The sequence below is a fragment of the Choloepus didactylus genome, chromosome 23, assembly GCF_015220235.1.
Source record: "Choloepus didactylus isolate mChoDid1 chromosome 23, mChoDid1.pri, whole genome shotgun sequence".
Classification (NCBI taxonomy): domain Eukaryota; kingdom Metazoa; phylum Chordata; class Mammalia; order Pilosa; family Megalonychidae; genus Choloepus; species Choloepus didactylus.
The window spans coordinates 22819497-22836175 of record NC_051329.1 but is presented as its reverse complement, the minus strand read 5'-3'; the positions used below and the strand labels follow the sequence as shown (position 1 = coordinate 22836175).

Below are 16679 nucleotides of genomic sequence, written 5' to 3'. Positions count from 1 at the left end.
GGAGGCATCAAATGGCAAGAATGGTTAAAGCATCCCTTAAAAGATAATGGTGATTTAGGAGGACTTCAAGACTTATTACAAAGCAAGGGTATTGACACGTGGTTCTAGTACTGGGATACCCAGAGAGACCAAAGGAACAGAAAACAGAGGTGTCACGAGACATAGGTGTAAATCCCATATATATGTGGGAGTCTAATATGTGACATGGTATCACAGTGAGGGGAAAAAGACTAGTCAATAAATTATTCCAGGACCATTGTTATCCATGTGTGGAAAGTGAAAAAAAGAAAAAAAGAAATTGGATCCCCAACACAAACCATATACAAAAGTCAGCTTCAGAAGAAATAAGAACTTAAAAGCGAAGAGCAACATTTTGAAATTTTTAGGGAAAATAGTTGGAAAATATATTTGTGATTGGTTAAAAAGAAATTTCTTAAAGAAAACATAGAAGGCACAAACCCTAAAGGAAAAGATTGACATTTGACTACCTTAAAGTTTGAAAGGACTGCATCAAAAGCTACCCAAAACAAAGGGAAAAGAAGCTGCAGTCTGGAAACAGATATTTGCACTACAAATAACCCAGTAAGGGGTGGGGGGGAGGGAGAGAGAGAGAGAGAGAGAAAGAGAGACACCCAGATTATCTCATTTCATCCTCACTGCAACCCTATTACATGGGCACTATTATTTCCCTATTTTTTCTAAGTGAAAACAGAAGCTCTGAGAGGTAAAATGACTGGCGAGTGCCCCCAGCATGACCATTTGAGCCCAGGCCTGTTTGACTTTGGAACCCAAGTTCAATGGCTATGCTAAATGATCAAACCAACCAAAGAATGAAGGAAGGAATCAATGAATGCACAAACACACAAGCACCTAGCGATGGCCCCTCCCCTGGGAAGTAGGGGCTGCAGGGCTCCTGGCTATTCTGACAGATTCGAAAGACTCCCAAGGCTCAGGGTGGCGACGCAGTAATGTGGTCACTGCAGGCAGTGCATAAATGTGAAGGTGACCATGGTCGGGTGCTACCTAAGAGGGAGGGAGCCCAGGAGGTCAGCTAGTGCTGCCATCCAGGGGGCAGGGGCTCTGTAAGTCAGGTGAGGAAACAGAGGCCCGGAGAGGGTGCACAAGATCACACAGCTGGGGAGCTGTAAGACTCAATGAGGGTCCAAGCCCAGGAACATTCTGGTTCTCTCTCTTTCTCTCACTCTTACACACACACACACACACACACACACACACACACACACCCCACCCCAGCTCCCACTGAGGATAGAAGATACTGCAGCAGACAGGTTGCAAGTCACACTTTATTTACTGGTGGGAAGGTCTGGCAGGGGGCATCCTAGGCAGCAGACCTGGCCCCCCGGAAAGGGGTTTGGGGGCGGCACTAGTTGGAGGGGTGGAAGGAGCCTCGTTGGTGCCATTGCATGTCGCGGATGCGGCGCACAGACTGCACCTGGGGGTGGGGGGCTCCGAAGTCACTGCTGTCCTTGTAGTCCCCCTTCTCCAGCAGAAACTGCAGCCCGCGGTAGCCAGGGTACTGGTAGCCCACCCACCTTCAGGGCCAGAGATGGGGGAGGGCATGGTGGGCAGGCAGAAGGGAGGCGTAGAGAGAGAGAGAGAGGGAGAGAGAGAGAATCTTTACATCATCAGGAAGGGTGGAGCCTCCAATGATTTCATAAGTCCTCAGGGTAGCTTGAAATCAGCTACCCCACCTCTCCAGTATCCACCCTCTATTTTCTCCCTTCTCTTGATGGAGAGCTCACTGCCTCCTGGAACAACTTTTGGCTGATGCCGGGATCAGAGTGAGGGGTAAACTTAGGCTTAGAGGAAGGCAGGCCCCCTGTCACCTCTGCCCGCATCCATTCCAACCCCAAGCCCAGCTGTAAGGCCAAAGGAGAGTGGGGAAGCTCTAGGAGCCCCCATAATTCTTTCACCATTTGAAGCTGTCACCATTTAGAGGATCACTAGCTCCGTTGAGCATCTGCTGAGAGGTATGGGCCTTCCACCCAGAAAATATCACAGAGCCACAGCCTACAAAGGCCTGCCTGGCCAGCCCCTGGGGACCCCTCCAGCTCTGCTTCGCAGTCTCATGCCCCCTACATGTCTGTGCTCCAGCCACACTCACCTTTATAGGGTCCCTCAAAATCACCAGCCTCCTCCCACCACAGGGCCCTAGCATATGCTGTGCCCTCTGCCTGGAAGCTTTTTGTTTCCCTCCACATCCCCGTAATTCCTATTCTTCCTTGAGATCTCAGCTCAAGAGTCCTTTCCTCAGGGAAGCTGTTCAGATGTGTGTGGTTTTTAAATTATTAACTGTCTCCCCCACCCCACCCCACCCTCACTAGACTATGAGCTCCACAAGACAGAAGCCAGGTCTCTTTGTCAGCATGCTGAGCACCTAACACAGTGCCTGACATATGGCAGCACTTGATAAATTGAATGAATTAGTGAATGGGTAAATGGAACAATGAATGAATGAATAGGTAAATGAACACAGAACTTTGCACACTATTTTAAGAGCTTGCCAGACCCCAAGAAGCCAGGATGTGCTGGTAACTGGCTTTCTTGTGGGTGGGGGTGGGGGTGGGGAGGACAGAAGTCCTGATTTGTAGAATTTGCCAATTTTTGAGGTATAAATGCTCTTACTGTGGCTAATTTCAAACTACCAATGATTGAACAACCGGCTCGCAAAAATCCTGAGCACTTAGCAGTCAGCTCTCACAAAGCTGGTGTGCACAAGTCAGCTCTAACACACCACTGTCCACGGCCCACCTGTGGACCCCATGGAATCCCACCCCCAATGCTGATGGCCAAGGTTGATGGACCAAAGGAGTTTAATTCAGTGGAAAACGACACCTTCTATTTCCAAATTCAGGAAACACATGCAGTAGAAGGCCAGGGTGGGGCTTTAAGACAACTCGACTCATTCCTGCTCTCCCCAGGGCCCCCATCTCTGCCTCAGCCTGAACCCACCCCTGACATTTACTGTCCTCTTTGGGTTTCTCTACCCTGAAGGCAAGGCACTGTCCCAAAGGCAGCCTTGGATGGAGCCACAGGGTCTGAAAGCCACTTATGGGCTGATGGTTTCTCCAGTCACTTCCCAGTGGGGAGACTGAGGTCCGGTGAGTGCAGTCAGGTCTACAAGATCCCTAGTGGGAGCAGGGCAGGACCAAGGGCCCCAGAGGACCCCACAGTGGGGGCTCCCAGGCCAGGACTGGGACTGCACTCACGTGCCACTCTGCACCCGCACGGACGACACCTTCTCCTGGTAGCCGTGGGCGTGGAAACTGGGCACGTCGTCATCTATGATCTCCATCTTCTTCCCCGTGAAGTTGGGGTTTTCATAGAGGATGATCTTGTGCTCTTGGCTATCCTATGGGCAGGAGGTGGGGGGAAATGAGTGTGGGTGAGGGGGCCTGGGGTGGGCCTTCCTACCCCATCCCTGCACCCCAGAATTGGGGTCAGTGAACCCAGCCCAGTACACCCACCTCGGGAGAGTCTGCGACAACTGCTGTCTAACAAAGGACCATTTGTTGAGTTCCTACAGGGCCATTTTCTTATAAAAGACGTGCCCAGATTCTGCGCTTTGGGGAATACTTGATTCTGAAAGGTCACTTCCTCTCCCACAGCCTCAACTTAATTTAAAAATGGTGGCCATGATACACACACAAACACACACTCACACAACAGTCACATACACACCCACTCAGACACTCACCCACTTACATACACACTCAACAATACATACGCTTTCACACACTCACATGCTTACACTCATACACACTCACATGCTTTTGCACACACAACACTCACACACACACACACACACACACAGAGGCTTGTTATACTAATTAACCAAGTGACAGTCACCCCTGGGCCCAGCCTCTAGCAAGCCCTTGAGATATTTTGGCTTTCCTTCATCTCCTCATCTCGTCCCATCTTTCAGATTTTGTGTGCTAGACATTTTTTCTTAGTTACCTCACTTAATCCTTTAAACAACCCTTATCCCATGTGGAACGTGAGGAAACTGAGGCTCAGAGAGGTAAAGTGATCTGCCTGGATTCACACAGCTGGGAGTTGTGGGGCCAAGATGGGCACCCAGGTCTGTGGGATGCGAAGTCCAGTGTTCTCCCATCTTCCATGAAGCTCTACAAGAACTAGACCAGGCTGGGGAGGTCTGAGGGGAACTGGGCATGGCTGGGCCCTCTGCCCTCCCTGGGAGTTTACACGCTAGCAAGAACCAGGGTTGGAGAAGCTCTGAGAGTTCACACCGTCATGAGTCTTGAACAAGAACTAAACTGCCTTCTCCCCCTTCTCCAGAACCCAGGCTTTCTTTTCCTATTTATGATAGCTACAGTTTATTGAGCAATTTCTCTGTGACAAGAGTTGCCCAACCCCAGGGGGGCACCATTCACATAGAATAGAATGTAAACAGCGTCCCTGGGGCATTGTAGTCCTGTGAGTAGCACCCCCTGGAGTTGTGCAATGTGGCAGCCCTTGGGCTAAGCACATTGTGATCTCAGGACTGTGAGGGCTGATGGTCCCATTTTGCAGATGAGAAACTGAGGCTCAGGGAGGTGACGTGACTTATGCAGGGCCACACAGCAGGGAAGTCCCCCACCAATGAGAAGGAGTTTAATAATGCAAGAGGTGAAGGCTCCTTCCTGGCCCCTGGGCCTCTGACTCCAGGGTGGCAAGGAGAGGAGAGAGGGTGACAAGGAAGGGACTCACCACTTTGATGGGCCTCAGGGAGCTGAGGGAGTCCGTCCTCCGGCTGTTGGTCCACGCGTCCCAGCGGGGATACTCACCCTTCTCAAACACAAACTGCTCGCCCTTGCAGTTTGCTTGTTCGAAGCCCACCCAGCTGCGGTTGAGACACACACAAACACACACACAAACACACACAGCAGGTCAGGACCCCTCCAAGTTTCCTTTGGCAGGACCCTGGCTACTTGCTCAGGCCCCACTTGCTCCTGTCCACCCCAACAAGGAGTAGGAGCCCCATCTTAATCCAAAACGCAGTGAAGCCAAGTGAAGAATCACCTCAGTTGTCAGGAACTCAGTGTTATGCTGATTGTAACAAACTAGAACATGGCCAAGAAAGATGAAGGGAGCCCAAAGGATCACCTGACAACACATACAGAAATATAGAGCGCAGGCACTCAGGCCAATGGAATGCAGCCTTTGCCAATTCCCGTGGTGCAAATCCACCAGACCCGACTACAAGCTACCACCATCACATCACTGAAGATGGCGCTGGGATGAGATACAGAACATCATTGTCTAAAGCCCCAGAGCTTTATTCCTACCAGGCCCTGTCTTTCCATCTCTTTCCTCTTTTGTTATTGATGTTGATCTGCTGACTCACACTTTACACAGAACTCTAACGGTCGTCCATAGTCACAGTACAAGATATATAATGTATTAAAGGGAAAGGATTATCTTCAGTGGGGGGGCCATTGCTAAAAGAGGAGAGGGGAGACTAGGAAAAAGAAGGCACAAACCTCAAAATGCCTAGTACTGGGGTCTGTTCAATGCTGGGACAAACCCGCCCACCTGGTGCAGCGGTGACCGCTCAGAACAATAAGCTGAGTCATCACTGAAGGGGAGACCCTGTTCATTGTCCCCTTCTAGAAAGTTCTAGAACTTTCCAGCAACTCTGCATTAGGCAACCGGTTCTGAGAAACAGTTGTCAGGTGCTCATGGTGTTGTTTATGATATCAAATAATCAAAACAATGTAAGCATCCAACAACTAGAACCTGCGTAAAGAGATCAGGGCCACATCCTATAATGAAATGCTGCATAATGAGGTGCGACACTGGTTCTCAAACTTAACTGGGCATAAGTATCACTAAGCGAGATTGTTAAATGCAGATTCCTGGGCCGCAAACCCGAGTTTGATTTAGTGGGCCTGGAGTGGGGCCCGGGAATCTGTAATGCCCTTCTGTCATTCTGAGGCAGTTATCTCAAACCACTCTGAAAAACACCAAAATAAACGCTCTCTAATGGCATGGAGAGAAATTACAATAATAATGTGGACAGAAACTGCAATCTTTTTTTTAAAGAATTAAAAACAGTATCTGTAGCGTGGTCCAATTTTGGTAAAAATAAAAATATACACAGAGAAGAATCTACATTTATACCAAAATCTTAATAGTGATTACTTCTGAATGGTAGGATTAGGACCACATTGGGTTTTTTTTTTCCCTCCTAAACCATATTTTCTTAATTTTAAACAATAAACGTGTGGCTTTTCATAAATGGTAGCTAAGTTTATGTTTTTTAAAAAGAAAGCAGAGATGTATAAGATCCACTTGCGGAAATTCTTACTTCAAAAATAACAAAATGGAAAATCAGATGCATTGCTTAAGAGGTCAGAATGAGTTATCCAGGAAGGCAGGCTCTCAGGCCCAGCAGGTTCCCTGAGTATGTCAAAGAGCTCTGGCTTGGCAGGGCCCATCCTTTGGCTGTGTTCCCCACCTCAACAGCCCCTGACTCCTGGGGGACTACCACATTCTGGAAAAATCTCTGAGAAATGTGACGTGCAGTGCAGGGTCACCCCGGAGATCCCTGCTACACCAGACTCACTGACCTGTTGGGTGGGGGTCACCAGGGGCCACCCCTGATCCCTGAGCCTCTTATAGAGAAGGAGTTATCAGGGAACCACAAAGAGAGGCTCCTATACCCCATAAGTTTTGTGCCCGAGGCTCCCTGCTCAGCTGTGTGACATGGAAAGGGCAGAGTCAGGCTCCATCAGCAGAGATTGAGTCAGGGGTCCCAGGCCTGCCTAATGTACCAGACTCTGTATTGCTGGGATGTGGGAAGGGGAGAATGACACAGACCTGGGGCATTCAAACTTAAACCACCTGGGAGAGTTAAGGACGCTCCCAAGCCAGAGATGGGCGGATCTGAAAAGATCCATGAGAAGTCACCAAGTGCATCCCCCTGCCTCGGGGAAGTGGCTTTTCACATGACTTCTCTCTCTTCATCCTCAGGAGGACATGATTATCCTCACCTTACAGAGGAGGAAACTGAGGCTCAGAGAGGGAAATTCCTGACCCAAAGGCACACAGCCAAGAAATGGTGGAGCTGGGATTTGAACCCAACTCTTTCTGACTCCCAAGCACAAACTTTCAGTCCCCAAATCCTGGTCCCCTGATGGCACAGTTGAGGGGCACAATGAAGACAGACCCTCCCAATCCCACAGTCCAATTGCCCCTGCCCCAGCATCCCCTGACCAGGTGCAGCCCCCCAGGTACATACGGTCCAGCCTGCACCAGGACAGATCCTGCCTTCTCCACGCCAGTGTCCTTCAGGTTGGGGCAGGGCCCACTGAGCTCGTGCGAGGTGCCCTGGAAGTTCTCATGCTCAAAGATGATGATCTGTAACAGGAGAAAAGAGTCAGCCCTTGTCATGACAGGAAGGAGTATAAGCAGGGCAGTGGGAGTGTGGAGGGAGCTCAGAGAGGCTTGAAGGATGCTCAGGGGCTCCACCCTTTAGAGTCATGAACTAACCTAAAGTCTAGACATCCAGTTCTGCTATTTACCATATGGGAGAACTTGAGACAGTCCTTTGTCTCTCTGCGCCTCATTTCCCCATCTGTGAAATGGGAAAGAAACCCCCACCTAAAGGGAGCATAGTGGCTAGCACATGGTATTTATTTGGGGGTGGGGGATAATTATATTCATTAGGGGGTTGCTGCAGAACCCAAGTGGGTAAGTGGCAGAGCTGAAATTGGAGCCCAGGCTTCTCTGAAGCAGTCTCTGCTAGAGTAGCACTTCTCACACTCTGATGTTGCACATGAAGCACCTGGGTGGGATCTTGATACAATGCAGTTTCTGATGTAGCAGGTCCTGGGTGTGGCCCCAGACTCTGCATTTCCAGCCAGCTCTCCAGTGATGCTGATGCCTCTATACCATGGACACTGGACCACGTTGCTGAACATCTCCTGCTCCCATCAGAGCTGAGCCAGTGCCCCCTAAATACATCTCTCACTCCCATTTCACCCATAAAACCACACATACCTGGGCTTTTTCTTCCAGCCCCCACAGGATTCTCCAGATCTCCCTTATGACCTCCTCATTGGGTACTTCCTGGGGGAGACTTCACTCCCCTGGTCCTCTCTCCAGCCCAGTCTCCATCAGGGAGACTGAAGCTCTACCAAGTGAAGGGACCCACCCAAGGTCTCACAGCCAAGTGCCAAATGGAAAGCCAGCTGCCACCTTTCACAATCTAGTGAGAGTTCTGGGCATGTTGCCCAGCCCCTTGTCTCTGGATGAAGAGGTGAGCTCAGGGCAGCAGACACCCAGGAGGGGCAGCTCCTGGCTGCTGACCATTTGGATTCTGAACTGAATGGTCAGCACTGCACTGGGTAAACATGTCGCTGTCTCCCAGGCTAGGGATTAGCCAGATAAAGGCAGGGAAGGGGGCAGGGGACCCAACAGGACTCAGAGACAAATTCCCTGGGCTCAAGTCAGCCTTCACAGTCACTGACCCAGCCACAGATGGGATCAGGAGACATAGGTTCTGACATCTCTATTGTGTTCGGCTGTGCTCTGTGCCTCAGTGCATTGTCTGTAAAACTGAGCATCATGCTAACTCTGCAGGGTTATTGCAAAGAGACAAGAATATGGGAGTTAGGGGCTAGTTTATTATTATGTGGCCTGGGAGACGAGGGCTCGCAGGGGTTGGGGGGTGAAGAAGGTCAGCCTCTCCCTGCATTTGGAAGGCCTTGGAAAGCCCAGGAACTCAGTATTATTTTGTTGTTGTTGTTGTTGTTATTATTAATCAACATAATGGTGGCAGAATTTCATACCTTACATACATAACGTTTCATATATAGTTGTCTATGACTATTGCATATGCAACTAGTCTAAATTAAGATTTTGAAGATTTAATATGAACAAAGGAATGTAAAGTATCTCCCAATAATTTTTATATTGATTACGTATCAAAATGTTCATATTTTAGATATGCTAGCTTTAATAAAATATGACATGGAAATTAATTTTGTCTTTTCACTTTTTTTATGTGGCAACTAGAGCATTCTAAATTACATATGTGGCTCACACTGTGTTTCTGTTGGACGGTGCTGCTCTATGCCACGTCGCACTGGCTTTCTTGCTTTCCCCAGACTTACACGGTTGGTCCTGCCTCTGGGCCTTTGCATGTACTGTTCCTCTGCCTGAAATGCTTTCCCCCACTCCCACCCCACCTCTTTTTATACATCTGCTCCCTCACTTGATCCAGGTCTCTGCTCCAACACCACCTCCTCAGAGAGGCCCTCCTTGACTACCTTAGCTAAACTAAAAGTAACCACTCTTACTCTCATGAACCTCTGTCTACTTTACATTTCTTCGCAGCACCAGTCATTACTTGAAATCATATATTTATTTGTTTGTTGTCCATCTTTCCTCTAGAAAGTAAGTCCCAGGAGGGACAGAATGGGGGTGAGGGTGTGACAAATGGACCTGGGGCCCTGAAATGGGCAGAGGAAAAAGCTAGGTGGGCAGTTGTGGTTAGAGGTTTGAGGGGCGATTGGGTGTGATGAGCCCCAATGTTGGGTTAAGATCCCACTTCCCTGAGGAGGGTGAGAAAGCAAAGATGACAGTGTTAAGTGGCATTCGTTGGACATATGTCACAGGCCAACTGTAAGGCTGAGCTGGGTTTCTTTGCCTCTTCACAGCCTCCCTAGGATTTATATCCCATGTCTTTCCCCATTTTATGGAAAGGAGACCTGAGGTTCAGAGAGGTCAAGTGACTGGCCCAGGTCACACAGCAAGTGTGGGACTGGGATTCACACTCCACCTCTCAACCACAAGCCCATCTCAGACAGAGACAGAGGGCTCGTGCCAGCCTTGGGGAACTCCCATGAGTATTGGGGTGCAGGGGGTAGAAAAAACAGAGAAACCGGGGGCTCCAAGACAGAAACTGGGCCAGGAATCTCAGCACAGCAGCCCTGGGCTGGGGATTGGACATCAGATCCAGCCCCACCCCCGTGTGCAGGTGGGAAAGACCAAGACCTATGGAGGGACAGAGGTACAGAGGGGATCCCCAGGAAGGAAGACATTAACCCCACTTTGCAGAAGAGGAAACCGAGGCTGGGAGAGAAGCACTGCCTTGCCCACCCTCTGAAGTACCCACCTTGGGGTTGAAGGGCTGCGGCTTGCCTGCTTGGGTCTGGTGATCGGAGGCCATGGTGGACGTTCCTGGGCAGGAATCACCTGGAAGATATGGGAGAAGCAGCAGTTAAGCTTCTGGGCCCTAGGGTGGGGGGAATGAACTTGTTTCAGTTCATCCTAGAGCTGAGTGGTCTGCAAGCGGGTGCCTCAACTTCCATCATCAGCTTCACTGCTTTGTGTCCAGATCAGCTCCAGGGGAGAATAACAAGGCCTACACCAGAGAAGTGTGATAAACTAGAGTTCAAGCAGGATCCCATGTAGATCCCGCTACTCAACTCCAGTCTGTGGATGCCTCCAGAATGGAGAACAATGATACCAGAACCTCTGATTCTGCAGAATTTCCTGATTAAAAGAAAATGGTAGGAGCAAACAAGACCCATGCACTATGCCCCTGCAGCCCATGCACCTTGCCCCTAAACCTCCTCACCCACTCCACTCCCCATTCCCAGCACCCAGAATTCCACCCCCACCCCCACCCCATGGGTCTTACCCTCCCCATCAGCGTGCGCAGCTACTATGGAAATCTCCGATACAAGAAAGCTTCTGGAAGCAAAGATATAGGTAGTGGTGGAAGGTGAGGAAGGGGAGAGCATTTCTTAGTTATTGAGAACATCAGAAAACTCTGGAAAACTATCAGCCTCTTTGAAACTTCCCGTGGGAGAGGCAGTCAAGAGTGGCTGTGTTTTCCCAGGGGAAAGAGAGGATACCTGGCTTCCTTTTCCAGAGACAACCCCTAGTTCCAGAACCCCCTTCCACATTAAAGGCTGGCACTGGATGCCCCCCAGAAGGAAGAAAGTCAGTTGAGCAGCTTGGGGGCCAATCCTTCTCCCCCAAGAAATCTGCCCCCTGGGCCTGACCCCCGGCTTGCCCCAGCTGCCAGCATTCTTAGACTAAAGACAAAGCTCGGTGGGTTCAGCTCAGGTGCTTGCCCTGCTGCTTTCCAGCATCGGGGCCCCATCCTCTCTGTGCCTCGATTTTCTGTTCTATAAAATGGGGAGAATAATGGTGCCTAATAACACCTGTGAACAGGTTGCAAGGCTTCAACTACATGAACCGTGGAACGCACGCACTTAGCAATGGGCCCAGCCCTCACCCAGCCCCCAGTTAAAGGCAGCAGTGGTTGCCTTATTAGGGTTGTCTCAACCAGGCATTCATGGCCCTGTAATCACCTGTCGCTGGGAGATGCCCCAAAGCGGTGGCCGCTTCCCGTCCTCCAAAGCTTCCCCAAGGCTGGGCCCAGAGTGGGTACTCAAGAGTGTCTGGGGATGTGGACGGAGCTGCCTCCCAGCCCTAGAAATGATGCTAAACCTTCGTCCAATGGATTCCTTTCACCTGTAAACTTCTGAAGTTAGTCTCCTTCCCAATTACCAGTAAAATGAACAAGCAGAAGTTAATAATAAATAGCATCACCCCACGCGCATACTCTGTACCAGGCATCGTGCTGTTATCTGTAATCCCCACAACAAGGGAGGCTTTTGACCCCTCTCCCCATTCAACAGAAAAGAAAACTGAGGCTTAAAGCATTGAAATGTCACCTTGTCAGAAAGTGGTGGCACCTGGGTTTGCACCCAGGCTTCCCACACTTTCCATCGGGGTGAGACTGAGACAGGAAGTCAAGGAAAGCAAGAGAGGCTTCCTTACCGGTGATACCAGCCCCGGCGAGTGCCTGTGAGGCCCGGCCGGCAGGAGGTGGCATTTATACCTTCCCCAGGAGTACCGGTGCCAAGACGGGTGACCACTACATCCCCGTGGAAAGCAGAGTGAAAACGCTGGATTAAGCCCACACCAAAGCCCGGGTCAGCAGATGCCCACAGACATTGTGTCTCTGCACAATAATGTCATTAGCTTTCAGATTCGGCCGTGCCAGAGTGGTCAGGCGGCTGGGCAAGGAGGTGTCCGCTTTGCATGCATCAGCCGTCCAGCTGCCAGGACTGGGGGCACGCCGGGTTCACGGGCACAGTCACACGGGCCCGGGGGCAAGTCTGAGTGGTCCTGGGAGAAACAAGCCAAGGAGGGTGGTTTGGGAGGGTCTGAGTTTCATTCTTCCGTTCACTCATGTATTCAACAAAGAGGTATCAGACACCTGCTAGGAGATGGTGTCGGGGTCCTCCTCAACCTGGGCCATCGGGGACAGCTCCTGGGACGAGGCAGTGCCCTGAGGGGTGAGGGAAGTCAGCCTGGGGAAAACACGTTGGAAAGAGAGTTTCTGAGCACAGCAGAGGGACATGTGCAAGAGCCTGGCCTGGTGGGTCAAAAGGAGACCTGGAAAGAGGTGAAAGTAGCTAAGTGTGGCCTGTGGCACAGGGGCAGGGGCCTGGCCATGAAGGGGGCTGTGTCTGACCCAGCACTGGCTGTCCTTAAGCACAAGGTCTCTGGGGTTGAGAGGAGGCTCTGAGATCCCTGCCATCGGCCTCTTTGCCTTCCCTTACGTTCCTCCAGATGCCGAATCCAAGATCAGGCAGGAGAGAGAGGACAGGGCTGGGGTTGGAAACTGGATTTGGGGAGACGACTTGCTTTCCCCACTTTCCATTCCCCCCAATGCAAACACACACACACACACACACACACACACACACACACACACACACACACAGTGTCCTAGCCAAGATGTTTCTCTCTGTAGCACTTCTCACCACCTGAAAGTATATTACACATTTATTTTCCATCCTTCCAGTTTGAAGATGAGGCAGTGATGGTGTCTTCCCGGCACATAGTAGGTGTTCAATTAATATTTGTTCTCAAATGAATGTACTCAAGACCCGACTGTCTCCCAATAACAAGAATTATAAGAAAGAATTTCTAACACATAGAGTGAGAGCTCACTACGAGCTAGACACTGCCCATTCTTAGCTCTTTTAACCTTCCCAACAAGTCTGAGAGATCTGGTTATCCCATTTTATAGAAAAGTTGAGATTCAGAGAAATTAAGCAACTTGCCTAAGGTTGCACAGCCACTGAGTAGCAGAGCTGGGCTTTGTGAATTGAGCCCCTACCAAGCTCCCCACGGGACCCTTTCCTGCTGTCTCCTTTAATTCAATCCTCACAACCATCTTTAAGGTAGGGATTGTTAGTATTCACCTGATACAGGTAATGAAGCTGAGGCTCAGAGAGCCTGGAAGTGACAGGACCGGGATTTGAACTCAGCTCAGTCCGATTCAAGGTCAAGGTATGTGCTCCTAACCCCTAAACAATGTTTCCCACTAAACTCTGCAGGATTGTAGTCAAGGTCTCTCCTTCTCCAGGCCTCAGTTTCCCCATGAGAAATGAGGTCCACGATTCCTGAACCCTTAATTATTCCCATCTAGGAAGCACTGTCAGAGTTCCCATAGGCTGATGAAAATGACAAAAAACACTAAAGAGGTTTGGTCATTATTCCTATTTTTAACAGATAAGAAAACCGAGGCTCAGAGAGGGGAAATTTCCTCTCAAGGTCACACAGCACAAAGCTGTGGTGCTGGGATTTGAATGCAGAACTCAGGACTCAGACTCCAAAGATTTCAACCCACACTCCTTCCCTCCTCTTACCAAAGTTTTCTCACTTGCAAAATAAAGACTCCTCTTTCACGCTCATGAGGATCTAAATATTTTATCCATGGATATCATGACATTCATAATTACATTCTTTGTAACATGAGTCAATCCGTGGGAAGCCCTCAGTAGAGTTTCTAATCCATAGAAAGCACTCAGTAACTCTAGCTCTTCTATTACTTGTTACTAATACATCTGCGTGACTGTGATTATTTTAAAAACCTTTTGTGTTTCTTTCTGTGTCATCCCCTCACTCAAAGAAGGTGCCAGGAAAGAGACTGTCAGCAACCTGGGTGTTTCTCTATACTCGTTCATTGATTTATTTCTACATCCAGCAGATATGTCCTGAGCATCTACCGTCAGCTGGGGACTCAGTGGTGAGTGACACAGACAGGGTCCCTGACCTGGTGGGGCCATCAGCGGATATGTTCTTAAGATCTCAAAGAACTTCACTTTTGGGTGTGATCTGGCCAATTCCCTTTTCTAGACAATGAGCTCAAAAAGGTGGACCAAGGCTCAGTCATCTCTGTATTTTACTGCTGATGCCAGGCTATCTGGTGGTCTTTTCTCTCCCCTTTTGCTGGCTGAGATGGCAGGTGAGCTGGGGAAGCCTCCATCAGCCTGGGTTCCTGAGTCACCACATGGAGAAGAATTAGACATGTGGCATGAGTGAAAAACAAACCTCTGTTGTTTAAAACCAATAAGACTTGGGGGCTGTTTGTTACTGCAGCATAGCCTGACAGATACACAGAGACAAGGGACTTAGACCTTCCTCTCCACCTTCCCTTCCCACTTTTGCTTTGGTGTCCCCTTGGCCAAACAGAGTTTAGTCCTTAGACATAAAGGAGCCAGAGCTGGAAGGAGCCTCTGAGATCACCAGGTTGAGGGGTTTCCAACTCTTAGCAGAACCAACACTCCCTTCTTATGATACTTCTGACAGCACGTTTTAGTTTTCCAGCTGCTAAAACAACTACTATACAATGGGTTGGCTTAAATGATGGGAATTTATTGGCTCAGAGTTTTGAGGCTAGGAGAAGCCCAAATTCAAGGTGTCAGAGAGGTGATGCTTTCTCCCCAAGGCTGTGGTGTTCAGGGGTGGCTGGCGGTGATCGTTGGTCCTTGGCTTTTCTGTCACCTGGTAATGCATATGGCGGCTTCTTCTCCTTTCTCTTCTGGGTTCTATTGGCTTCCAGCTTCCAGCTGCTCTCTGTGGTTTCTCTCTCTCTCTCTGAATTTCATCCTGCTAATAAAGGACTCCAATAATTTGGATTAAAGCCCGAATGGGTTCAGTGGGGCCACACCTTAACTGAAATAACATCTAGAAGAGATCTTATTTATAATGGGACCACACTCACCAGGATACAAACCAAGAACAAGGACATGTCCAAACTTGGGTACACAGTTCAATCCACTGCACAGCCTCTTTACTCTCAAAATAAAATTGATAATACAATCCAATGTTGCGGGTTATAGTGTGTCCCCCTAAAAGATACACTGAAATCCTAATTGCTGGGAATGTGACCTCATTTAGAAATAGGGTTCTTGCAGATGTCAAGTTTAGATGAGGTTGTTCTGGGTTAAGGTGGGTCCTGAATTCAATGTCCTCATAAGGAGAGGGAGCTTTGGAGACATCGAGACACCGAGGAGACACAGGAAGAAAGGAAGATGGACCGAGGCTGCTACAAGACACAAAGCACCACAGATTGCTGGGAACCAGCAGGAGCTGGGAAGAGGCAAGGAAAGATTCTTCTCTAGAAGCGTCAGAGGAATCGTGGCCCTGCTGACACCTTGATTTCGTCTTCCATCCTGCAGAACTGTGCAGAAACACATTTCTGTCATTTTAGGCCACCAAGTTTGTTGGTATTTTGTTATGGCAGACTCAGAAATCTAAGTTTTCAAGACAAATTAATAATGAAATGTCCTAACTATAATAGCTAACAAAATGAAACATGTAATACTATGCATCTTAATATGTACAGGCTTGGATACAATACCAGATGGAAGGCACTAGGTACTTGTGCCTACATATACTGGATACATTTGTGTAGGAAGCTAACAATCAACTGAATGTGTATTTGAAATGTTCATTTCACCTTTGCAGAATCACCTTGAACATACTAGAACCACATGCACAGATTGGCACAGAGGCGATTTATCGCTAAACTGGTAAAGTGATTTCCTAGCCCAGAGCTTTGCTCTCCTCTAACGGAGAGGAGCTCTTGCTTTACTGTCATCTCAGGCTTTGCCCCTGCAGATAGAGTTGGTGCCTAAGGTGGGACAGAAAGCAGGTGTTGGGGCTCCATGGTTGCTAACATGACCACAGACATAGGGGACTGGTGGTTTGATGGGTTGAGCCCTCTACCATAAGTTTTACCCTTGGGAAGACGGCTGCTGCAAAGGAGAGGCTAGGCCTCCCTGTATTTGTGCCTAAGAGTCTCCTCCTGAATGCCTCTTTGTTGCTCAGATGTGGCCCTCTCTCTCTGGCTAAGCCAACTTGAAAGGTGAAATCACTGCCCTCCCCCCTACGTGGGATCAGACACCCAGGGAAGTGAATGTCCCTGGCAACGTGGAATATGACTCCCGGGGAGGAATGTAGACCCGGCATCGTGGGATGGAGAACATCTTCTTGACCAAAAGGGGGATGTGAAAGGAAATGAAATAAGCTTCAGTGGCAGAGAGATTCCAAAACGAGCCGAGAGATCACTCTGGTGGGCACTCTTACGCACACTTTAGACAACCTTTTTTAGGTTCTAAAGAATTGGGGTAGCTGGTGGTGGATACCTGAAACTATTAAACTACAACCCAGAACCCATGAATCTCGAAGACAGTTGTATAAAAATGTAGCTTATGAGGGGTGACAGTGGGATTGGGAATGCCATAAGGACCAAACTCCACTTTGTCTAGTTTATGGATGGATGTGTAGAAAAGTAGGGGAAGCAAACAAACAGACAAAGGTACCTAGTGTTCTTT

At 49.2% G+C, this 16679-nt stretch overlaps 1 protein-coding gene across 1 annotated transcript; it reads right to left on the bottom strand.

Moving 5' to 3' along the window:
• Positions 1–1384: 1384 nt before the first annotated feature.
• On the bottom strand, positions 1385–11929 carry CRYBB2 (crystallin beta B2). The gene is made up of 6 exons (XM_037817443.1): positions 11824–11929; positions 10145–10224; positions 7265–7383; positions 4732–4864; positions 3231–3373; positions 1385–1553 (listed from the first exon to the last, which is right to left on the bottom strand). The coding sequence occupies exons 1-6, from the start codon at positions 11876–11878 to the stop codon at positions 1385–1387; spliced, it is 699 nt and encodes a 232-aa protein (XP_037673371.1). The 5' UTR covers positions 11879–11929.
• Between the last annotated feature and the right edge of the window lie 4750 nt (positions 11930–16679).

Coding starts and splice junctions, on each gene's coding strand:
- CRYBB2 (XM_037817443.1), bottom strand. CDS start 11,878: ATGCCACCTCCTGCCGGCCGGGCCTCACAGGCACTCGCCGGGGCTGGT. Junction 7,384..10,144: donor CGCAGCCCTTCAACCCCAAG/GTGGGTACTTCA, acceptor CTCCTGTTACAG/ATCATCATCTTTGAGCATGA. Junction 4,865..7,264: donor GTCCTGGTGCAGGCTGGACC/GTATGTACCTGG, acceptor TCTCAACCGCAG/CTGGGTGGGCTTCGAACAAG.